Source organism: Silene latifolia, chromosome 3 (assembly GCF_048544455.1).
Source record: "Silene latifolia isolate original U9 population chromosome 3, ASM4854445v1, whole genome shotgun sequence".
Taxonomy (NCBI): domain Eukaryota; kingdom Viridiplantae; phylum Streptophyta; class Magnoliopsida; order Caryophyllales; family Caryophyllaceae; genus Silene; species Silene latifolia.
The window spans coordinates 43,537,938-43,563,822 of record NC_133528.1 but is presented as its reverse complement, the minus strand read 5'-3'; the positions used below and the strand labels follow the sequence as shown (position 1 = coordinate 43,563,822).

Genomic DNA, 25,885 nt, shown 5'->3' with positions numbered 1-25,885 from the left:
GCGAGTTCGCGACTTTAGGACGTCTCCCAAGTCTTTGCATTAGCTCCTAACAACTCCTACCTGGGTTCATTTTAATTTGACTCTCTATATTCATTGGGCTCATTAGTTACAGGTTCCAAAATCGTTGCTCTGATACCACTTTGTAACACCCCCATACACCAAGTGCCTTACCAGGACCACCTAATGCATGAGAATGCTACCATCTCGGTTACCCGAGGCAATGTATATCAAATTGACCATAAAAGAACATACTTTAGATAAATAAATTTAAGTGATTACATAACTAAACCAACTATAAAGTACAATACAACTGTTCCAAACCAAAACCAACTAAAGTAAATAAAATATCATAACACAACAGCGGAAGACTACTATCAGACTCGTGGTGACTCCATCCCCAGCTAATTCTGTGCGCATCCACAGTATACCCGCTTGACAACTGCTCACCACAGTTTTTAAAACATTTAAACGGGGTCAGTTACTGCATAAACAATATAATATAAACAACAACAGATACACAATCACAATCTCCGACTCCGTCACATCACCAATCATCTGACTACACACTAAAGTGTGTAGCCCTGCCAGAATATCCATCGCAACAGATATTCCTCACCGCCAGTGGGGGACCGCAGTCGTTCCCACCTAAGCCCCGCTCATCTCCATCGAGCGAATAACCCATGTTCCTTAATGTGCACATCCCCTCTGTGGCGGGTTCCACAGAGGGCGAGTCAAGGGCGTGAAGCCACTCCCGCAAGTGACTCCACTCAGCCGAGGACGCACCTCGAGAACCACAGACAGTCAACAACAACCAATCACAATATCAATTCAAAACAATGTCAATACCAATTACGATATAATCATCATGCCAATCAACGAAACAACCATTTTATAATCATTTATACAATAACTTAGTAGGGAAACCCTACCTGGAAAAGCAACCACCAAGACCGTCACAATCAGCTAATCAAAATCGTTCTTCAATGAAATCACCTCATATCAAACATATAATCATACAATCACCATCTAATAAACATAATACTCCTAAAACCCCCAATTTACCCATTTAGGGTTTCAACCAAAATCAACGAAACAACATAAAAATGATATGAGGATCTTACCCACAACGCTACGGGCTCAATGGCGTAAAGAACACTGAATTGCGACGACTCAAGCCTTGGGATTTGATAGCAATGCGAAGAAGAAGAAGTAATGTAACTTGTTTTTGTCTCTTATGAATTTAGATCAGGGTAAAAGTGAAAAGAAACTGATGACTTATGTTTTTATATCATTCTCGCATTGCTAACAAAACCCGACAAAAATAACCCGTAAGACCGACTTACTCGATCGAGTAAGTCACTTACTCGATCGAGTGCCACACATACTCGATCGAGTATCCACCAGACAGACTACTGTTTCGTATAAAAACATACTTACTCGACAGAGTAAGCCCCACTCGATAGAGTACCCATAGACATAGAAAACCGTAGTATTATAGTCTTCCCTCCTTAAAAGCAAACTTCGTCCCCGAAGTTCAAACCCAACCTATAAAACATGAACTCCTAACACGAACTCCACCAACTATGCCTACCTCCACAACATGGCTCACGATATCATATCAACTACACCATAGCCTCTCGACATTAGAACGCCGCTAGCTCCGTCTCACTAACAAGTTATCCACTAAAAAATCCAATATCAAGACACTCATAAACATCGGAATGTTACACACATTGTTGTTCGGACGCTGATAGGACCCTCCATTGTTGCGGTTGTAGCTGCCATTGTTGTTGTTCTGCCTTCCACAATTACCCCACGACCCAGATACCCTGTTGCTAGCAAAACTCTGGCTCGGAGCCTGAGAAAAGTTCCCCTGATAAGTCCCCAGAAAGCCTCCTCCTCCTCCTCGAGCACTGGTGCACTCATGCCTCTTATAAGTTATGACCCACTTCGCCGCGGTTGAAGCAGGTAAGGTTGGAGTTATCACTAGTACTCCGACCGCCTCCTCTTCCCCAAGCTCGAGATCCCCCTACATATCCAGATCCTCCAGAAAAAGCCCTAGCCTGACTGTGATTGCCCCTCTTGTGGCCTTAATGGTTGCCACTCTTACTCTCCACCTTTTCTCTTCTCAGCATTCCTTTCCTTAGCCTCCTTGGCCAAGTCCACTAACCTCTCAGCGTGCCCGGCTCATGCATATACCTCTTTCAGATCGGTGAGTACCCCAGCTGGTAGTCTATCCATGATCTTCGGTGCCAACCCCTTTTCAAAGCGAAGAGCTAAACCTCGTTGCCCCATCTGCATATCCTCTGCGTAGCGTGACAACTCTAGAAACCGGTGATAGTACTCTGTGACGGTCATATCATCAGCCATGGTGAAAGAATCGAATTCAGCTCTCAGCTTGTGACGGATGTGGTCCGGCACAAAATGCTCCCTCATAGCGCTCTTGAAGCCTGCCCATGGTAAATCATCGTATCTCTGGTCCTTTTAGTATGCTCTAGCGTCCTCTCTCACATTCTGCCACCAGACCCCAGCCACATTCCTTAGGTAGAACGCAACATGTTCTATCGCCATCTCTGCCGGACACTTCACGACCTCTAGAAGACTCTCTATCTCCCGGTGCCAATTATCGAGCGGCTTTGGCTCACCGGTGCCCTCATAAGTAGAGGGGTGGAAGCGAGAAATGGTGGTGCTTAGTTGGGATGCGTCCACCGGTTTCTCACCTCCTTACCCATGTTCTTGAGTGCCTTGAGCGCATCTTGTTGCTCAATCATATGACAATTTCATATACAGTCATCTCGGTATCTTGAACGTAAGCAGCTGACCTCTTTGGCTGCATTTTAAGCTGATATAACCAAGGAAACGTAAGCACATAGCCTACGGCCCAAAATAAACAAACCATCCGCCAAAGAAGTACTCGGCCGAGTACTGTGAAATACTCGGTCGAGTACTGAGACTACTCGGTCGAGTATTCCACTCCAGTAGCTAACCTCCAAAACAACACAAAACATACTTGGTCGAGTATATATGTTACTCGGTCGAGTATGCCTCACTCGGTCGAGTACCCTTTTTACTCGGCCGAGTGATCACAACCAGTAGCTACTGCCTCGTATACACAAATAAACACTCGGTCGAGTGCTTGGTTACTCGGCCGTGTATCCCCTACTCGGTCGAGTACCCGCCCTGCTCGGCCGAATCATGCCAAAAACGAGCTTAACTAATACGGAAAACATACTTAACTACGCATACGATATATCTAACATATTACTACCCTTCCAAAGCTAATTAATAACACATAATCATGCTTAAGTACTACCATGTTCAAGATATGCAATTCACCTTCTCAATTCATCCAACAACTTTATTACAAGAATCATAGCTATAGATACAGCACACATTACTTCAAACACACAACGGTTCCCAAGACACCTCCATGTTGACCGGCTCGAAGTTGTAAGGGCCTCAATGTGACTTCGAGACGTCTCCCAAGTCTTTGCTGTAGCTCCAAACAACTCCTACCCGGGTTCATTTTAATTAGACTCCCTATGTTCATTTGGTTCATTGGTTTTAGGTTCCAAAATCGTCGCTCTGATACCACTTTGTAACACCCCCACATACCAAGGTACCTTAACAAGGACCACCCTAGCATGAGAAGTTGTTACCATCTCGGTTGCCCGAGGTTAGTATATCAAAAGTAACCATTCCGAAACATTTATTAAAGTATAAAGTTTAAACGATTATATTGTCTCAAAACAAAACCAAAAGAAAGTGTATATGAAATCTTAATATAACTGAAACCAAAACAACTACTCGTAACAACGGAAGCTAGACTCGAAGTGATGACATCCCATCTCGTCCCCGTAGCTAAAGACAACCATCACCTGTCACAATCTGCTCACCATCCTCGAATGGATCACCACAGTTTTAAAAAACAACAACGGGGTCAGTTCACTGTATAATTAAGATAAGCAAATTACAATAAAAGCAATGGCAACCATTCCACAATCATTCTCCATTCCCAATCATATCTCAATACTGACTACACACTTAAGTGTGTAGTCCTGCCAGATTACTGCCGCGACAGATAATCCATACCGTCAGTGGGGGACCGCAGCCTTGCCCACATAAGCCCCGCTCATCGCAATGAGCAACAACCCATGTTCCTTAATGTGCACATCCCCTCTTGTGGCGGGTTCCACAAGGGCGAATTAAGGGCGTGAAGCCACTCCCGCAAGTGACTCCACTCAGCCGAGGACGGACCTCGCCATCATAATCAATCTACCACAACTCCAACAATTAAGAATACAAATCAACAACAATACTTATCATGCCAATTAAATCACAATCATCACGTCTTAACATAATTATGTAATCAACTGAGTAGGGAAACCCTACCTTAGCACAGATCCGATTACGAGTCAACAAGCGGAAGCTAGAATTTCTCTTCTACAAATTCTCCACCTAATAACAATCATAACAATCCAATCACAACATGCAATCATCCCTTTTTCCCCAAATTCCAATACTAGGGTAAAACCCTAAAAGGCAAAACTAACAAAAGGTATAAGACTAGTGACTTACCGACGCAACCGACGCTAGAGAGAGATGAACAAAGACTCACGAACAATCCAAGGTCTTGGGAGAGATTAGGGATGATTAGAGTACGTAGAAATGTTTTAGGTTTTGATAAAAGTGAAAAGTGAAACTGTTAAACGTAATTTATAACTCTAATCATCCTTAACCAAACCGCGGAATTAAAACCCGTCAGACCGGATACTCGGTCGAGTATTGAGAATACTCGGCCGAGTACTCCTTACTCGGCCGAGTATTAAGCCTGACCAGAAAACACACGACGCATTACTCGGCCGAGTTAGCCTTATTCGGCCGAGTAACAGAACTCAGAAAAACGTGGTATTACATAGGGGTACTCGATCGAGTACGTCCGGTACTCGATTGTGTGTCGGTTTATTTCGGATTTCTATTACGGTTTGATCGTAAAAGATGGGAGAGGTATTTAATGCTAAAACATCAGTTTCATTTCATTTTACTTTATTTCTCAAAAAGGTTCTCATAAACTTCAACGACGTTCACCAACTCTCCATCTTATACCATCAAATCAAGGCTAGGGTTTGTATCTTTTGGGAATTTTTATATTGTTGCAATCGTCCGTAATTAGGTAAGATCTCTATGTTGTTCTTTTGGTGATTTGCTAAGTTTGTTTAAACCCTAATTGGGTGATTGGGGGTTTAGGGGTTTAGGGTAGATTTTGATTGTATGATGTGTTTATAGGTGACGAGTTCATAGAGGAGCCTTTTTGATTTGTTGCTATGATTGATTTGGATTGGAATAAGGTAGGGTTTCCCTACTCAGTTGGCTGTATAATTAATTAATTGTTTGTGATTGATTGTTGGCATGTGATCGTTGATCGGAGTTGATGGAGGTTGGTTGATTTGTGATGTTGGTCGGAAGATTGTTGTGGAACTATGTTGGGAGATGGTTCCATACCCATGTTCGTCCCTTGTGACTCCCGTCACAAGTGGGATGCGCACATTAAGGAGCTGGGATCGCTCGTTACGATGAGCAGGGATTTGGTGGGCATGGCTGCGGTCCCCCACTGGCGGTGTGGGTTACCTGTTACGATGGGTAACCGGGCAGGGCTACATAGTTTAGTGTGTAGTCGATGATTGGTGATTGTTGGAGTTGGAGATCGACTGACTGTGTTGTTATATTTGTTTCCGCTGCGTATATTGATTTGGTTATACAGTTGACTGCCCCCGTTTTATGTTTTTAAAAATGTGGTGATCCATTCGGGGATGGTGAGCAGTTGACTAGCAGGTGAGGATGTTATGATAGTTCGCGGGACGTGGACGGACGGAGTCATCACTGTTGTGTCGATTAGTTGTAGTTGAGTTTAGCTTTATGACTTTTGGGATTTGGTTGTTTGGTTTTGGAGTTTAAAGACTTGTAACCTTTTCTTGACAATTGTTTTAAGTAAGTTGTTTCATTATGGTTTCTATGATGCATACCTCGATAACTGAGATGGTAGCACTCCCATATGTTAGGGTGGTCATTGATAAGGTACCTTGGTGTATGATGGTGTTACAGCATAGATACAAGTTAGGCCTTGGAATAAAAATAATTTTGAACCTGCTTTGTGTAAAAACAAAGAAGTTATAAATAATGCAACTATAATGAATTTTATGGAGAGTTCGATCCTAACTCACGATGAATGCCGGCCGTTTAGGAGCATGGTTAAACAAATCACAAATAAATAAAAGTGGTTATTAGTTAGTTCCACCTGGCCAATTGATTTCCTTCTCTCCTCTTTCTCTCTTGTTTCTCCTCCACCGTCATCATCGTCATTACACTTCTCACCTTCGTCTTCATCAAATTCCAATCAATTTACAGTAATTAAATCTATAATTACCCTAATTAAACCTCCTAATCACCATTAATAAAAACTGTTGAAGATTTCATAAACAGGATGGCGTACAGGAGAAGACAGGTTGTTACAAGGGGATCAACATTCAAAGAACAACTCAATCACGATGATGAAAATGATGACGATAATAATGATGCCGATTACAAGAGTACCAAGAATTTTAATCATAATTACTCTTTTCCCGGAATTAATAATAATAATATTAATAATAATGAAAATGGATCGTTGGCGGCGCGTGCAATTAGAGCGTCGGCGGCTCACCGGGACACCGTAGGCTACGGTTATGCTTATGCTTCACCGTCGTTAGAATCGCCGTCATCTCCGGCTTCGTCGTCGTATTCGTCATTCTCTCATCGTCGTGCTGATCATTTCCGATCGAATCCCCTTTCCAAGGTTTTCTCTTTTTCTTACTTTTTACTTTTTTTTGTAAGACGTATTTTAATTAAAGTTAAAACAAATTATTAGGACGGAGGGAGTAATATTTAGTTACTTTTTTCCATTGGATGTTCGTATCTGTGTAATTGAATTGCTAATTTCGTCGTTGATGGAAGCCGTGGAGTTGTGGTTTAATTAGATATGGAAGCATTGCAATTTGGTTTGGTTAAGTTTAGTTAAGTTGAAGGTTTGGTGAAACGGTGTCGTTGAATGATTGTTTGGTTTGATTATGCACAAATATTAGTGTTTCGTGGTATCTAAAGTTAAAATTGTGAATCAATTGATTTATTTTATATGTTTTCTACGGAGTAGTTCATATTCGCTGTTGGAGTTTTGTATATGTCTATTGAATTGCTAATTTCGTTATTGATCGTAGCTGTGGAGTTGTGGTTTCATTTGATAAGGAAATGTTAGTTTATGTTAGAGTATAAAACCGATCTTGGGACTTCAACCATTAGCTTAAGCTTTTGGTTGAGATGGTTTTTGGACATGGTATCAGAGCCATTGTGACCAAAAGGTCACGGGTTCGAATCTCAACCCCCTCAATTCTAAAGTGGAATATTAAGCACTAGTAAGAGGAGGCATGCAGTTGCATCCACACTTATTAAGGTTTCGTGGTTGCTGAAGCTGAAAGTAAGAATAAATGGGATGTATAGAATATAGACATTTAGTGACGTATGAAGAAGGGGTGCTTTGTGTTTTTAACGAGTTAAAGAAAACTTGGTCTGATGAATTTTTGGTAGGATGAACTCCTGAACTGTCCTGTTGTTAAGGTCTTGGACTCTTGGCTTTACGGACCCGAATAGACAGTACTGCTCTAGTGACCTTTTTGAGATGATTAGCCTCAATTTAGCTTACAAGTAGATAAATGTTTCTATGTCGGATGGTGTATTGATGGTGCTTTAGTTGTCTAATAACACGAATGGTGTACGCGATTTTGGTTCTATGTTCAATTTATGATATTTGGTTGTGGTGTATGTAGGGATCATTTCCTTCAGAGAGCACCTCAACAAAAGACCCAAATGACCCAAAATATGGTTTCTGGGGTATACTAGCTAGGAAGGCCAAATCAATTCTTGATGAGGATGATGAATTTGAATCTTCAAACAGGATGAGGTCAACAATTAATACAGCCACCGGTAATCAGGTGAATACTTGCTGAATTGAACTATAAATTTTCTATTTCACTGTAGGATTTGTTCATTTGCAGATTTTATGATTTGTTATGTCTTCGTTGTTTCAGTTCTACTACTCCCGCCAACCTTCAGATAGTGGTTCTAGAATCGATAATGCTAAATTCCGCAAGGGTATAGATGCTATAACTTCTTCCCTTAATAACCTTGGCGGCACCCTTGGAAATGCTTTTGAGGTATGCTAAGTAGCTCAACTTTCTGGCTGTACTGTTCAGGTTGAAATCATTTTTGCTTATGTTTGTATCTTGCCTTCTCCCCTTTCATCCAAGATTGTTTATCCAAATAGAGGGGAAAATCTCTAAGAAGAGCATTTCATCATACAATGGTTGGTAAACAAATGAGTTCTTAGGTATAATGACAAATTTGAGCAACTTACTCCATTAGCTCTTGAGGCTCCTGCATATGGCTGCGTAAGAGGTCAACTGTCGAAAACTCTTAATCCTGTTTTGAAATTACTATTGACCCACAATGAATATAGAAATGATTGACGTCTATATCTCTATAAGAAATGCACGAAGTTTACTACGTTAATTTTTGCGTTAGCCCATCATATTCAAAGTCAAAAAAGATTTCAGCACTATCGAACCAAGCACACAACTAGTTTCTCCAAAGAAAAAACAAAATAGGGAGTTCTTCTAAAACAAAAGAATACTGAGTCAGTATATCTTGAATCACCATTCCTCATCAGTTTAGCATTGCTGCACTTCTTTTTGTCTTTAAGTAGCAGTCATTTGATGCAACCCTTGAAGCAAATTTCATTATAGATTTATAGGTCAATTGTAAACAACCTCTATGTGTTGTCATGGGGTAAGTAAGGCTGCATTACATCTGATCCCCCTAATGTCATGTGCGGGAGCCCTTTTGGCACTAGGATAATGTTGTAAATCAAGTGGTATTATACGAAAAGGAAATGAGTAATCACCGTTCTTCTCATGCTGACTTTCATGTTTATGTATCGACCTCTCAGGAAGGTCGTACGATTGTAGAGCACAAGACTGCAGATATCATTCAAGAAACCCGTAATAAGACAGCAGACATCATTCAAGAAACCCGTAGACTCCAAATTAGAAGAAGAGGAGGTGGCAATTCAGATTCCCAGGATCAAGCAACGGTTTTGCAGAATACTTCGTGGCAGCGGCCTGTGTTTCAGCCCGTTCAAACAAGTGCTCTTGCCAACCAAGAAACACAGCTCAAAGCTTCTCGCGATGTAAGGTGGCAAAACATGTATTGCGTTTCGCTATTAATTGTGCCGTTGCAGCTAAACCTTGGTTTTGAGTAGTGTGTCTAACCACATGGCACACTAATGAAAGAATAGTTTGAGCTCGTTCTAGACCTTTAGTAAGGGTCGAGTATGCTTTCTTTCAATTGGGGTCTGGTCATTTTGGTTTAGGTATGTTTCGGGTGTGTTATTATCGAGTCATTTCAGAGGTTATTTGAGCAGTGAATCCAGGACTCCAGGTCAGATCAATTTTGGTTTCGGGCTGTATTCAATTTATTTTGTTCAGGTATGGAACTGGTCGAGTCGGGTTGGGTCATGTGGGTCTAATCAGTCAAATAAGGTCTGTCTACAAGGCCTTTGAGGGGCAACAATCAAAGTGCTACATGCATCCCTTTTACTTCTGTTCTTTTATTTTGCCCTTCAATTCACTCTACACAAAGTTTTGTCTCTCAAGATGTTACTCTCTGAAAAGCGCAAAAGAGGTTTATTTTTGGCATAACTTATTATCAACAGTTTAGAAACTCACTTGCAAATTAAGTGTGCCTCGCATCTATGAGGCATGCGCCTCGGTGGGCCTGTACCTTTCGAAACTAAGCTAAAATATCATTTACCTTAACCTAAATATGGCGATAGCAAAATGACAACAATATTGTTGATATTTAAGATATAGGGCACAGGAAAATAAGAGAGTAATTCCACTGTAGCACTAACAATCGATTCGAATTTCGAACATTCATGGTCAAGGGTGTCTCTTAGAAAAGTTTCCTATATACTGCTCTTCGGGTTCAGTTATTTGCTGAAGAGGGTTCCTTGATGTGTGCCAGGAGCTCGTCATAATTTTTTGTACCCCACTACTCCATACAAGTAGCTCTTATGTCAAATCCTGATGGCAGAGAAATGAGTTTTGTTTTTTCCTTTTGTTTTGTTGCCAGGTTGCAATGGCAACTGCTGCCAAGGCAAAAGTTCTCCTTCGAGAGCTCAAAACTGTGAAAGCTGATCTGGCATTTGCAAAGGAACGTTGCTCACAGTTAGAAGAAGAAAATAAGAGGCTTAGGGAGAGTCGAGATAAAGGGGACAATCCTGCTGATGATGATCTGGTATTCCTTCTTTTCCATAGTGGTCTTCATCTGACAAAACTTTAGACACTCTGCAAATCGCTTCTTCACTAACTTATTTATGCAGAAGAATACACAAAACCAAGAAAAACTCTATTTGATGCGCAAAGATTAGGGTAATTCCATTTTGTGCCCTGAGGTTAAGAGTAATTTTTCACACTAAATAATTATTATGGTGAATTTCATGGAAATTTACCTGAGCTTATGATGCTTTAAAGTATGTGCGTTTTGGATGAAGTTTTGGTTAGATTACACTACAGATCACCATAGTTGAATACATTAAACCGAGGGCCGCCAATATTGAATTAGCTCGAATCTCGGGACAAAAAGTCAAAACTTTCTTAAAAATAATGTCCAATGGTTACATTAACATCATGTGTTTGTTTGTCCTGGGAGGAGGGTGGGCGGTTATGACTTATGAGCGTTCACCAAAGATTTCTGATATTATGCTTTGTTTTCTCAGATACGACTTCAGTTGGAAACTCTTTTGGCTGAGAAGGCTCGTTTGGCTCATGAAAACTCCATATATGCACGTGAAAATCGGTTTCTCAGAGAAATTGTTGAGTATCACCAGCTAACAATGCAAGACATCATATACGTGGATGAGGGTGCTGAAGAAGTTACGGAAGTTTACTCTATTGATGATGCGAAGGTGCTATCTAGCACCCCAACATCTCCCATGTCCCCAAGTTTCCATCCGGATGCCTCTTTTATTAGCTCGCCTACAGATATAAAAGAACATACGAGAGAAGTTCCTAAAGATGTGTCTAGTACCGCTACACCGTTGTCCCCGCCAGAGGTACCCACAGCCAGTGTTTTACCTGAAAGAACAGAATCCTCAAAAGTTTCAATTCCTTCACATACTCTGGTAACTGTTCAAAATAATGAAGCTACATGTAATACTCTACCTCCAATCTCTGTGGCTGATGATCATACAAAAACCTCATTCTCTTCCACATAGATCGCGCTTGGCCTATTCCTTCTCTAATCTCTATTGGGTGTTTTCTGTGACCATGTTAAATGTACTATTGTCTGCTCCTTCATTTTTTTTTCTTCCCACCAATCTGTTCGATTCTTTTGGGGATTGTGCTCTAAAGTTATACTGGTGTCCCAGCTTTGTCCAATAATGTATGTAATCATTGTAATGTCATGGCTTGGCTTGGCTTGCCTTATTTTGGGTGCATACTCCTGTATAGTGAGCCACAGTAGCAGTTTTTTATACTGATTGGTTTCGAGTCCGGGTTATGAGTGTCACCCTCGAGTTAATTATTTAGTTAAGCTAGATGACATTAATAAGGGCGTCAGCTTTAATAATGTATGCAATGCACTGTGATGTCTTGGTTTATTTATCATTTGTATTCTGTAACAGTACAACACTCATTTATTGTAAAAGCACTCTAATAATTTGTATCACGTGATTTTTGGTCTCTGTAAGACTATAAGTAAGACTCTGGGCGTTTTTTTTTTCTTTTTTTTTTCTTTTTTTTTATGCTTAGCAACCATAGGTATGGTTCTCCGTTTTACAATCTTTTTTTTTTCCTTTTAAAGGGACAAAGCTGTGATACAACCACTCATTGAGTTTATGGGTCAAGTTATATGACATTTTCTAGTTAACGATACATTGTCACGTATATGTCTACAACTCTAATAGCCACAACACCATTACTGCTGCTGGAAAAAAAGACACCATTATGTGACTTGTGGCAACGATGGTAAGAGAAATCATGAAAGTTTTTAAAAAGTGTGTTATTTACCAATCTGATAATTTTTGTTTAATTTCTAGTAGCCAAAGAGTAAAATAGAACCATCAAGTGGAATGACTGGTGAGTGGTGAATGTTCGAGTGTCAATGTCGAACACGGCTCTAAGAACCACACAACAATTGAGTGGCATGACAGAGTCGCACAAATTTCTCTTCCAGAAAATTTCCATTACCGAAGATTGTACAGTTGTATACAACATTTTGACTCTATAAAATGACTATCGAATACGAGTAACTAATAACTACAGCTTAGATACAAGTTCACGTTTTAAGATACAAACATATGAACACAGATGTTGTCAGTTAGGTCTTGGTTTAATTCCACAAGTTATCAATTTGCTGCTCGAATCATCTGCAGCACATTCCAATTCTCCTTAGAATAACTGAAAAAACAGACTTGTGGAACCATCACCAAATGATTTTAAATCTGCAGGCTTGACCAAAGCCCGGCACAGGGGGCACGTTCTTTCCCTTTCAAACCTGCCAAAATGCTCAGTTTAGTTAAAACTATAAAGGTTTAAGAGTCTTGTTTAAGACTGCCTCAAATGTGAGACAAACACAATTCCTGGTGTATTCCTCATTAAATTATCAAGTCTTGTAGAGACCAACCCAAATTCTTGTGGATTCTTTAATAGTCATGTAAAACTGTTTGAAACAAGTTTGTGCGAACGAAAACTCATTTTCCCTTTCTCACATTACCCCAAATGGACCGACTTAAGATCTCCATCTTTCATGTTAAGATGCTGTTATCTGGTTTACTATGACTAGTATCCTTTTTTCCACCCCGTACTTCACTCTCTATCTCTTAGACAATCACACATCCTCGAGGCTTAACATTTTCAGTTTATATCCTCATCAAGCAAGTACAGAAACCACCTTAGCCATGTACCCCCAATGACTCTTGCGTATGGCAGTACACGAGTAACACAATCATTATAAACTTATAGAAGTCATTTTCAAATGAGCCATAATCTTCATGAAAGTGAAAAAACAAAAACCCAGTATCAAGAGAACGTTCGAAACAAATCCTCAATTGTAACCAACCATCACTTACCACTCTGACACACAGTCCTCGCAAAAAATGTGCTTGCATCGAAGCAAAATTGGAGCATGCATCTTCTCCTGACAAATAGCACACATATCCCCTGCTGCAGTAACCTGTGCACACAACAATGTTATCAATTATTGATGGCCACATTCCAAAAAAGCAGCTCTTTTCTGTACCGTGTTATTTCATATTTTCATTCAACTAAGGGGGCTAGAGGGTTAAGTAAGGTAGAGAAAAAGAGAGGGACGGAACATGAACATATGAGAAGCACACTCATCCACCGTGCTCAGAATTCTAGAGCGCAACATATTAAGGTGTGCCAAGAACATAAGTGTTGAGGAGACATAGAAGAGTTAAAAGCAACACAAACAACGCCCCCCTAATCCCGGGGAAAAAATTGGAGAATCAATTGACATGAACAGGAGAAAGAATCAGGGAGAAATGTTGAAACAAAGAGAGAAAGGAAATAGAGTAGGTAAAGAAAAGGGGAAGTATACAGAAAGGAGGGGATAATTGGTGCCTCTTAGAATGCATCCATAATTTTATGGCAATTTTCACAAAATCTCCATAGGAAAACATGCAGAATTGTAGTACCTGCTCTGAAGTCGCATGAGCCCCATAATGGACCTCCTTGCGTGACAATGCCTTAATTGAAGCAAAAAATGACTGAACCTGATATGAATAGAAGCAGAGTTACATTCAAATTTCAAGAAACCTTTGAAACAGCTTAAGATCTAGAATATACATAATCCACAGACAAACCTTTTCAACCACCGATGTGAGCTTAAAAGTCAAATACAATCCAGTCATTAATGATGAAAAGAGGCTGCCATACTCTTTGTTCAGAAAGAACCTGTACCAAACTGGGGTCGGCAGCAATGCGCGATACAGCAGCAATAGGTACTCCACCAGAGTCAGCATTTGCCCCTTCAAAGGAAGTAGGCGAGTTAGAAGACTTAAATAAGCCAGCTTTCAAGGAGTTAAAAAAAGAAAATCATGATATTATCTGGTATACCTGCCTACGGTAATTCCTTCCTCGGCTGTTTTTGTAATAGATAAGTAAGAGGCACTTGATGACCATCGCTGCCTGACGGACCAAGGTATCTGAGACATAACCATAAGCAACTCACTTTCCAAAACACAATAAAGACAGATGACTTCACTAAAATAAAAGGACAATTAAATAACTAAATAATCAAGGATGACTGGATAATTAATGAAACAAAATCACATCTTGTAAAACTGGGAACTGAACAATGCCCTCAAATTACATGAGCTATCATAAAAATACGTCACACTATAACCTCAGCCTAAACTGCTAAGAAAAGAAGATGCCACGTCTGTCTACATGAAAACTAAACACTCGTTCAACGGAAAACAATAATTAACAATTTTCCGTTGTTTTGCCTTTTTTACAAGCCAGAGATCTAAATAAGACCAGTTATATAAGAGTTAGGGGAGGATATGTCAAAGACTCAAAACAAAACTACTCTACCATTAGGACTATAAGAAAGGGTTGTAGCAGACAAAAGAGGGGAAAGAATAATAGAAATAAAGGAGTATGCATATTTTTTTCGCCATCAATGCTTCAATGCCTCCCACCTATGACATCCCGATATGTTACAGGCGCATTGGGATCCACTATTGTGGTCATTTAACTACATCAGTGGTTGTGAGATCTAAGTCGTCTATTACTGATCAATGCATCTAAAAATTACACCTTCACAAAAGGAAAATAAATGGCATCCCCATCCTTGAAAGGTAACCTGACATCACTAACTACACCGCCTTCCTTGGCCACAACTCCCCTCTCTCCTAAAATTCCATCACTCTACCAGCCAACCAGTAACCTCCACCACCTTCATCCCGAACCCCAATAGAACAGCCAAGAGCACTCTTTCATCAGCCTCCATCCTCTACGAACTCCAATCAACTTCTTTCGCTAAAAAAAGTATGCATTTCGGACACGGGAAAATCAACCGGAAACATAAACCCTTATCTAGTAAATTCCATAAGCAACTGCATTTCAAACTAAAATTCCATAAAGCTGGTGGATGAGCTCTTTTGGGCTAATGCGATGCTTTCGTCGTTCCCCACACAACGTGTTCTGTCTGGACTACACAGAATTTGTCATTGGTGGCCGGTGGATGGCGGCTGTAACATGCGTTATGTAAAAAGAGAGGAATACAGGCTGTTTTCTTCACATCTTTTACAAAATTTTGATGCCAGTTTAATGACGTGGATCAATTATGACTCTTGAATGGAAATTGATTGTGTCTGTGCAACAACTGCAAACTATGCAGTTATTTACGTACTTCAGTGGATCTTTAGATGTTACAAACACCAAAAGGCTGGACTGTAAGACTCATTAAACTATATAACCAAATCATTCAGATAAATTGATCAATCAAAACTCCAAGCGTAGCGCCTGATTCTAATAACTCAGTCTTCTCATTATATGCTGTCGTCATAAATCTATACCAAGGTACAAAAACAAATTTGCAACATATTTGCAACATAGTGGCCCAATCCATAGCACCATAAACCAAAAAAATAAGAGATAGAGATGGCAAAAAGCCCTAAGGTGAGTATAGTAAGGACGGGGGTCGGGTCAACCACATTAAAGAAAAAACGACAAAAAAAAAAAGACTTATGGTGCACTGGTATCTATTATACCAAATGCCTATAACTTTGAAAAAAGGCGGTTGAGCCAAAGGACAAAAGAAAGATAATCTAAGGTAGCCATGGAGCAACAGAAAGCTGAACTCTAATAAACATATTCCTCCATCTTGACAAAGAAAACAAGGCCACTTATCCACACCGTAAGGAAGACAACAAGTGAACAAGGGACCCACATTTAATTTCTATTCAGAGCGGCTGCCCTGGTATTTTCCCCAGCCATCCATGATATAATCCTACCAATATTATCCTTGACAGAGATACCACCCAACCTAGTTTGCCTAACAATTAATAGCAAAACACAAGGATGTTGTTTCACTAGAAAACAAACGCAATGAATGGCAAATTATATTGCCATATAACACACTGTAGCCACTCCAGCTTGCTCATAGGAAGATGTTAAGAGAAACAAAGAGAAAGAGAGCCCCACCATTGACCATGATGATAAAAACAGCATGCCAGAATGGAGGTATATCTTTTGGAGGAAGCATAATCAGTGGATAGAGAAGGTCATCATTGCGATACCACCAGTATACCCCAGCAATATGAAGGGTGAACAAAATGGAAATGCCAACCAAAATAGGTACTTTCCTCTCATCCTGCATAACAGAGATCATATCAAATGAGAATTTTTCTTTGAGTGACAGAGTATTAAACGAGTATACGAGACACTTTATTCAACTTGTTAGTTGTTACTGTGTGAAGATTAAAGCGTTGAAAGACTCAAGCACCTTTAGAGCAGTTTGTTTACGGAGGATATCGTTTGACTTGAACATGAAAACAGCTATCCAAATTGTGACAAAGAAGCCTGTGCATTTCCAAAAGAAACAAAAAGAACTCAACATAAGTTAACACAGTCAAAAACTCACAGTGTTGCAATAGGGGACCATGTCCTACAACTGTGTTCTCAGAGAAAAGAAAGAAACTAAGGAATGTCAAATTAAACTTTAAATGTTTTATCCTGAGCCAAAGTTTCCACAGTTCACATAGTTAACAAATAGATCTTCACTTTGGAGAAAGTTATCTGAACAACCACAAAAACATTGTCAATTTCTCCTACACTCAATTTCTCCTAAAAGAAGCAACCAAAGTCACAGCATCAAGCACAGACAACAAAGGACCATCATAATTGATATGCTGAATGAGACTACATTTCAACCAAGATAATATACGGAGACAAACATCACTAGCTGTCCACAATGTATAACTAAACGAAACAAATCCATACCAACCAAAAATAATTCACACCGTCTCACGAAACATATAATCACACAAAAATTCAATCTCCAACAAGTGTAAGGGACCAAAACCGGAGAAAAAGATGTCATACCCTGCAAGTGCTGACGGATAAAGACGACAAGCAACAACAACGAGAAAGGCAGAACCTGCTCAATCCACCTAGCAGCCTGCTGTATATCATATCTCTGATATGCAGAATCCCGATTACCTGCCCCACTAGTATCAGCAGTCTCAGCATCACCATTAGAACTCGAAACCATGTCTCCCACTGCCACAGCCACCCCTGTCCCTCGCTCACCCCTCACCTCCTCCTGCCCCACCGCGGCCACTCCTGTTCCCTCACCCCCACCCCCACCACTACCACAATTCTGCCCTAAATTTGAGGAATCCCCCTCTGACGATCCAATAATCCTAATAGAAACCTCACCGTCATTCGCGGGCGTAGAATCCTGAACCTGCGGCGTGTACTGCGGCGGAGATAACGATGAGGCAGCGGCCAATGGCTCAGACTCAAGATTACTCGACCTCGGCCGTAACAAACCGGAATATTCAAGAAGCGCGGAAATTGGGGAACGTATAAAATTAGAGGCTGATAATGGAACTCTGTATCTTCTAGAAGAAGCTGAATTCCTTTCCCTATTTCCATCGGAATTCCCGCTTCCTCCCTCCATTGTTGCCGATGTCGTCCTAACCCTAGCCCTAAAAAACAAAATAAAAAATTACAAAAATCAATGAATCCCCAAATTAAATTAGGGAAATTGAAGAAATAAAAGCACAAGAATGAAGGGTACCTGCGATAGGGAAGCTCCGTAGAAATGGAGGAACGGCGACGATGGCGTCTAGAGAAGAATATTCCACAAGGAATCGTCGTTGATGTATAATTAATTGAATTGATTAATTTTAGCCGTATTAATTAATTAATTAATTAATGGATAAATCCATTAACGGTTTCAGTAGAAAAAGCATGAGAACGTGTTAATGGAGGATGATATTATTAATTAGAGGAAGATGTTTAATTAGGGTTTATATGAGGATGAGGAGGAAGATTGAGGAACCTGAGGAAGGGGAAGAAGAAGAAGAAGAAGAACAAGAAATGGTGGAAAAGCGTGGATCATTTTAATTTTAGTAGTATTTCATTATTTTCTTACCAGAATAAATAAAATAATAAAATATTACTTTTGTGTGTTTTATGTTGATTTTCAAATAGTGGGTACTTTTGAATTTCTGAATTAAAAAAAGGACGACGGATTATTTAAAAAAAGTGGATTATTATCCATGTACCATTTGAGTATTATTATCCATCCATATTTAATTAAGACAATCAATAATTGTGATATTTTGTTGGATTATAAACAACAATAATTTTTCGTAATTTATTTTCACATATGATTTTTACTCATTACAATATTTTTTGCGTAATATTTTCCACTTCCATACCATTGATTAAAAAAACTTTAAACCAAATTCTCTCAATTAGTTTCAATGCGTCTCAAATTAATCAAAATACTACATCTTTTTTATTAAACCAACAACCACAGAACTTAGGCCTTGTTCTTTTCGAATCAAATCGTCTGAATCAATCGAATCAATTGAACTTAATCAACTTAATGGAGCTGAATCAATCAACTTATCTCAAATCGAATCAACTAAAATAATAATAAAAAGATTATACTAATAATAATAAACAATAATACCAATAATAATAAATATAATAATAATAATAATATAATAAAAAAAAATAATAATAATAATAAAAATAATAGGTCTAATATAATAACTTATTAATATCATAATATTAAATATAATAATATTAATAATAAATATGTTATTAATAATAAATATGTTATTAATAATATTAATAATATTGAAAATATTAATAAAATAATAAAATAATAAATATAATATAATAACTTATTAATATAATATAATAATATTAAATATAATAATAAATAAATATATTAAATATAAATATAATAATATTATCATTAATCATAATAATATAATAATAAATAAATATAATAATATTATCATTATTTTAACTTAGGCCCTGTTCTTTTGAATCAAATCGTCTCAATCAATCAATTGAACTTAATCAACTTAATGGAGTGAATCGAATCAACTTATCTCAATCGAATCAACTAAAATAATAATAAAAAGATTATACTAATAATAATAAACAATAATACCAATAATAATAAATATAATAATAATAATAATAATAATAATGTTCCGGGTGTAATTCCAGAGCAGTTTCTTGTTACCACCCGTGCTTGTAGAATGACGTCCTTGATTGAATCCTCCTTTCGGTCTCCTGAAACAATGAACAAACTGAGGGCTCGGCTTTGCACCGAGCGAACTCACTCCGACGCTCAAGTCAGTAAACTTAGAGAGATAAGTTGTTGTTACTTGGCGAAGTGTATTTTGTAGAGAGATAAGGAAGATATTACCAGATGAATAGTGATTCTTAGGTTAAAATGTGGATCCTTTCCTCAATGAGAGTTGAGGAGTATTTATAGATTTTCACCTTTTGTCACGTAGTGGCCAAGTGGCCAAGTGGCTAGCAGGTGGAAAGACTGATCTACCCTCGGCCGAGGGACCCATGGCAGGCCGGCGGGCCCTGTTGACTCGCCGCCGTGGGGTCTTGGATATGAGTTCGCGGATATGTGTCCCGGCTGGCTAGTTGTCGTGGCCGAGACCCAAGAGACAGGCCGACAGGCTGCGTCGGTTAGGCTGTCTAAGTCGTTGACTTGCTTGTGGATATCTTTGACCTTGCTCAATGTGTTGACTCGGTCAGCGGGTGCAGAATATGCCCCATCAATTTGCCCCCAGCGTAGTCTATGCCGTGGTATGGGCTCCGATGTATGTTGAGCGTATATTCTGCGCAAGTAAAAATTTTCTTTCTCGGCCTCTTCTACCTCGGCTTGGTTCTGCTTAGGCCGTACCATATCCCCCCTCCACATGGATGTGTAAAGGGCATCCGATGTGGAAAAGAGAGTGACGTTGGCGAGACCGGGGTTGAGAGTGCTTGTTGTTTTTATTGCCCCGCCGTGCTACCTAGCTTGGTTGATCATGTGGCCGTGGAGAACGATACTTAGGAATTTGTTGAGGAAGATGAATAGGCAGAGAGATATGAAGGGACGTGTTGAAGACGCTTGGTCACTGTTGTATTGATTGACGTTCAACTGTTGCAACGATTGACATTCCGCGGTTGCATGTCTGACACGTGTCTGCTCGATTGATTGGTCGACGTTTCATGGGTCATTGCCCTGATTGGCCCTTCTTCATGGGCTTTCCCATAAATAGGGCGTTAGTCCCTGAAATTGGCCACCAATTTCATTTTCTCTAAAATTTTGCTTCTCTCTAAACTTTCAAGGGTTTCTTTCTCTTCTAATCTTCGGAGTCGTTACTTCGGCTAGTGCTTTTCTTCAAGGTAAACAAACAAATTTTTCTCAATCTCTTATTTTGTTAAGTAATTGTTGCTACCATGTCTTCTCGCCGATCTTTGGACCTAGTAACCGTGCGCCGGGGGGTTCCCCGTTGCGTCTTGATGAGGAGGAGATACTAGACGCCGTCCCGATAAGGTCTGGGGGCCCTAGGTCTCCTTCTCCCGAAGTCGATCCAAAAGCTTTGGAGGATTGGGAGGATGATGATGATGTTGATGATGACGGTGATGATGACGGTGATGATGATTTGAAAGGGCTCATTCTAATGAGGGGAGGCGATGACGTCATGGATCACGGCGAGGCTGCATGACCGATCTTGATCGTGCCTGGACCAATAAATTCGCCATTGTTCGGTGGAACTCTTTTCGAGGGTCATTTCTCCTTCGGTGAGGGGTACAAAATTGTTATCCCCGAGGAGGGTCGGGCGGTCTGTTGCCCTCCCCCGGTCATATCGGCGTATATATCGTGCACCGGAGTATGGGCTCCGGTTTCCTTTGAATGAATACGTCACGGCCATCATCAAAGCTATGAACGTCGCCGTGGCTCAACTGCATCCGTTGGCCATTAGGACGATAGTTGGCTTCGTGTGGCTCTGTCTCTTTAAGGGGAGAGTCCCTACGGTTAACTTATTCCGCCGCTTCATCATCTTCGACCATCGACCCCTGCAAAGTGGGGTTGTACGCGTGCGAGATGGAGCGGCTACATCTCCGTTGATAAGCTTTCTTCCCGCAAGGACCGGAAGGGGCGGTGGGTGTATGTCGAAGTCTTGGATGACTATCCGCTGCCCTTCCTTCCAAAGACCAAGTTAATTTGCGGTGCGAGAGCAAGGCGAGCGTGACAAATGGGTAACCGGAGTAAGCTTAAGATGGACGCTTCAAGGCCTATCTTAATGCGGATGATAAGCGGCGATCGGTGTTTGATCTTTGAGAAGGGATGGGTGCCCCGACTCGGATTATTCTTCGAGATGAGCCGCTTTGCCGCGTCGGCCTCATACCGGCCCTCAACCAGGGTGAGTAGGGTCGGTGTGAGGCCCATCTTCGCCTGTTATGCTCCTGTTTTTAGAGCTTTGTTTTACTTCTTTCATGTAACTCTTGTCTGGTTTCTTGCAGACCGGTTTGGCCAGGATCTGTCTGAGAGGACCTTGAAGAGGTTAGGGCTTGATAAGGACGGGAAGGTCGTTCAACGGCATCCTCAGGCTGACGCGCGTGATCGTAGACTGGCTCCCAACGAACTCATGGACAAGCAGCTGAAGGCACTGGATCCGGCGGTGGCTCAAGCACGGGTTCTCGGAGGCGTGCCGAAGAGAAAACCGAAGGCAGCGTCCCGGTCGGCGACGGTGTCAATCCCAACTCCCTCTTCAACCCCAACGGTCCAGAAGGAGCATGTGGAGGTCGTCGATATCACCGAGGAGGTGGTGACCGTTGCGAAGGGCCCTCCTCCTCCAAAGAAGAGAAAAGAGCCACCGCCGCTTCTACCGTTGCTCGGGAAAAGAATGATTCACCCTGGTCCTCCATCTAAGAAGGTCCAGATCGTACGGACCTAACTCCGTGGTTCGACTTAGCCGGTTCATTATGCATTCCCGATGACAGACTCTCTGATGTGTCAATGAATGTTGACATGGATGCGCTGTGTGAATTTTTTGTAGATCCGCCGTCGGCAGCCACCGTTCTCACTGAGCGGCAATTAGAGAAGCAGCCTGAGAAGGCGGGTGATAGAAATGTCACCGTTGACTCCTTACTCCAGAAGGTTCTCCCCGCCGAGCTTGTGGCAGAGGGTACGAGAATATACAAGAGGCTGGCGAAGTTTACTCAGCTAGCCGGCTCCCACATTATGGAGCAAGAAAAGGTCATGGCCCAAGCTGAGCCATTGATCGAACGGCTTAAGCTTGATCTTTCCGCTGCAAAGGGGGAAGCTGGGAAGGCTAAGCTGGACCTCCTTGCTGCACGAAAGCGTGAGGAGGAAGCTGAGAAGCTGCTATTGGCCGAGAGGGCCAAAGTTGAGGCTGCTGATGCCACCGCTGCCAAGATGCTGGAGGAGCGGGACAGGTATAAGGGCGGTTACGACGCCGTTGTTGCCAAGAGGGAAGAATGGAAGGAGCTATATTTGAATCAGTCGGAGGCACATAGGGGCACAAGGGCTATCCTTGCCCAAAGGGAGAAAGATATTGAGATGCTTCAAACTGAGATCATCCCTAACATGTGCGCCCAATTCCGGGACCAGGCCGAGGAAGCGACCAGGGAGGCAATCAAGAAGCTCATTCCTGAAGGCTCCTTCCCGTGGCAAGAATTTGACCAGCTTCTGGATGAGATGGCCGATGCTGCGGAAAAAGCGGCTGCAGAGAAGGCGGAGGCGGCGAAGGCGGCTCAGATAGCTGAGGCCAAGGCGGCCTACGATGCAAAGGTGAAGGAGGCCAGAGAGGAGGCTGAGAGGCTAAAGGCACGTGAAAATGATGAGCCTTCCTCTGGGCCGGCCACCGAAGATGATGTTGCTGCTGATGATGCCGCTGCTGCCGATGGAGGGCAGCAACAAGCATAGGGAGACGGGCGGTCGTCACCAGACTCACCCGGCATCTCGGATAGCTGTAGCTGTTCGGGGGCCAACTATTGAGCCTTTCCCCCCTGCCATCTTTTGGTGCTTCAAATGATATGTCTGTAACCTTTTGCTTTTCTTTTCCTCGTTTTTGTAAAACTTTGGTAGGTTGCGTTTTGGCTTATCCCTATGGGGACGGCCGTCGTCTGTATTCTCCTTGTTTGTAACCTGTTATCATTTTTAATAAGAGTTTGCTTATTTTGCCTCTGGCTTGGCCGAGGTCTTCTCTTGTCTTCTTGCGTTATTAATTGAGCGCTTTTTTTCATTTTTACCTTCGGCTTGGCCGAGGCAGCTAGAATGCGTATCTCAACTGCGTTTAACGTCTTTTTCTTGAACATGTTAGCATGTTGGTCGCTTCCTCTTTCACTCTCGGTCTAGCCGAGGCGTCGGAATTGCGCTTCCCAACCGCCGTTGTGAACATGTTAGCGTATCGACCGTTGTGTCCTCTGCCAGGCCTTCGGTTGGCCGAGGCGACTAGAGGTTACGGCGCGACAGCGTATGTTAGCATATCGACCGTTGTGTCCTCTGCCAGGCCTTCGGTTGGCCGAGGCGACTAGAGGTTACGGCGCGACAGCGTATGTTAGCATATCGACCGTTGTGTCCTCTGCCAGGCCTTCGGTTGGCCGAGCCGACTAGAGGTTACGGCGCGACAGCGTATGTTAGCATATCGACCGTTGTGTCCTCTGTCAGGCCTTCGGTTGGCCGAGGCGACTAGAGGTTACGGCGCGACAGCGTATGTTAGCATATCGACCGTTGTGTCCCCTGCCAGGCCTTCGGTGGGCCGAGGCGACTAGGGGTTACGGCGCGACAGCGTTCGTATCTGTCAACTGCGCTGGTAGTGACTGCCGTGGCGTCTACTTCCTGGTAGTGACTGCCGTGGCGTCTACTTCTTGGTAGTGACTATGAGGGGGAAATGAACACTTTGATGGAAAACTTGGACGATTCTTCATTAGATATAAACATGCGTCGGGGTGCCCACAGTTGTCTTGGGCACCTCCGCCGCTATACAAAGTATTTCCTGAGATTGTCAGTGTTCCAATGGCTCATCAAAGGCACACCCTCCATGTCTGTCAGCCGGTATGTACCCGGCCTCATTTCTTCAACCACTTTGTAGGGACCTTCCCGATTAGCCGTCGATTTACCATGAATGTTCCCTTTGTTGGTGGCGGCCGACTTTCTTAGGACTAGATCTCCTACTTTTAAGTCCCTTTTGTGGACTCTTCGGTTGTATGCTCTTCTCATTCGGTTCGGTATCTTTGCCAAGTTGAGGCGTCTTTGTATCTCGACTTTCCTCGACCAGGTCTAGGGAGGCTCTTAGACCTTCCTCATTTTCAACCGGGTTAAAGGTGGCCGTTCGAATGTCGGCACCGTTGCTTCAATTAGCGGGGATCGCTTCGGACCCGTAGACTAGGTGGAATGGATCGTATCCCGTTGCTTCTTTCTCCGTGGTCCGGAGGGACCACAGACGCCGGTAGTTCATCCGCCCATCTTCCCTTGAGGTCTTCAACCGTCTTCTTCAAACCGTTGAGGATGGTTTTATTGGTCGCCTCCGCCCGTCCGTTGCTCGTGGGTGGCGGACGGAGGAGTATGCAAATTTGACACCAAGCTCTTCCAACCAGCTCATTATTGTGTCACTCCAAAACTCTCGGCCGTGGTCAAATACCATGACTTGGGGTAACCCGAAACGAGTTATGACATTTTCCCAGATTACCTTTCTTACGGCTGCTGTCGTCTTCGCTGGTACTGCTACAGCTTCAACCCATTTGGTGAAGTAGTCAACGGCGACGATCAAGTACTTTCTTCCTCCGGATGCCGTTGGAAATGGCCCTAGTAGATCCATCCCCCACTGTGCAAAAGGAAGGGGATTAAGTACCGGCTGCAGGTCTCGGGAAGGTGCATGTATCACCGGAGCATGCATTTGACAGTTGTTGCACTTTTTGGTTTTGGCTCTGGAATCCGCAAGCATGGTGGGCCAGAAGTAGCCGGCTCGGAGAGCTTTGTGGGCTAGTGTTCTTGCCCCCATGTGATGGCCGCAGATGCTTTCGTGAATCTCTGTCGATTAGCTCCGCGTCGGTACCGGGCCGACACATTTCGATAGTGGCCTTATCACGGACCTCCCGTACGTTCCCCTTCAAACACCAAGTACCTTGCTGCGATCCTCTTTATCTTCTGCGAGAGACTGCGGTCCTCCGGTAACTCATTTGTCAATTTGTATTTCATTATCGGAGTCATCCACGTCGTCTCGGTCTCTATGTTACCCACCATGCCGACGGCCTCGGTGATGCTCTTGGCATTCCCGATGTCCACCAAAGACGGTTCGGTGACATTCTTGATGGTCGAACTGGCAAGCTTTGAGAGAGCGTCGGCTCGGTTGTTCTCGGACACAGGAATGCATTGTATCTGAAAAGATTTCAACTTAGAAGTGTCAGCTTTTACCCTTTCCAGGTATCTTACCATCCCGTCGTCTCGAGTCTCGTACTCTCCTCTGATTTGATTAGCCACTAAAAGTGAATCTGTTTTCAAAATGATGTGCTCCGCCCGACAAATTACTAGCTAGCTCGACTCCGGTTATCACCGCCTCGTATTCGGATTCGTTGTTCGAGGCCGAGAAGGTAAATTTCAAGGCATACTCAAACTCGTCCCCGTTTGGGCCGATGATAAGTATGCTTAGGCTCTGAGCTGTTCGTCGTGGAGGACCCGTCGGTGTATACTTCCCATACTCCTG

General features: G+C 42.2%; 2 protein-coding genes across 2 annotated transcripts; one reads left to right on the top strand and one right to left on the bottom strand.

Moving 5' to 3' along the window:
- Positions 1-6,199: 6,199 nt before the first annotated feature.
- Positions 6,200-11,828, top strand: LOC141647597 (uncharacterized). Its single transcript, XM_074455851.1, has 6 exons — positions 6,200-6,832; positions 7,857-8,021; positions 8,118-8,243; positions 9,035-9,274; positions 10,219-10,383; positions 10,865-11,828. Exons 1-6 carry the CDS (start codon positions 6,482-6,484, stop codon positions 11,360-11,362), a joined length of 1,545 nt encoding a protein of 514 aa, XP_074311952.1. The 5' UTR covers positions 6,200-6,481; the 3' UTR covers positions 11,363-11,828.
- Positions 11,829-12,309: 481 nt separating this feature from the next.
- On the bottom strand, positions 12,310-18,282 carry LOC141647596 (uncharacterized). The gene is made up of 9 exons (XM_074455850.1): positions 17,920-18,282; positions 17,220-17,827; positions 16,621-16,697; positions 16,320-16,488; positions 14,226-14,314; positions 13,973-14,137; positions 13,805-13,882; positions 13,217-13,320; positions 12,310-12,642 (listed from the first exon to the last, which is right to left on the bottom strand). The coding sequence occupies exons 2-9, from the start codon at positions 17,797-17,799 to the stop codon at positions 12,537-12,539; spliced, it is 1,368 nt and encodes a 455-aa protein (XP_074311951.1). The 5' UTR covers positions 17,800-17,827; positions 17,920-18,282; the 3' UTR covers positions 12,310-12,536.
- Between the last annotated feature and the right edge of the window lie 7,603 nt (positions 18,283-25,885).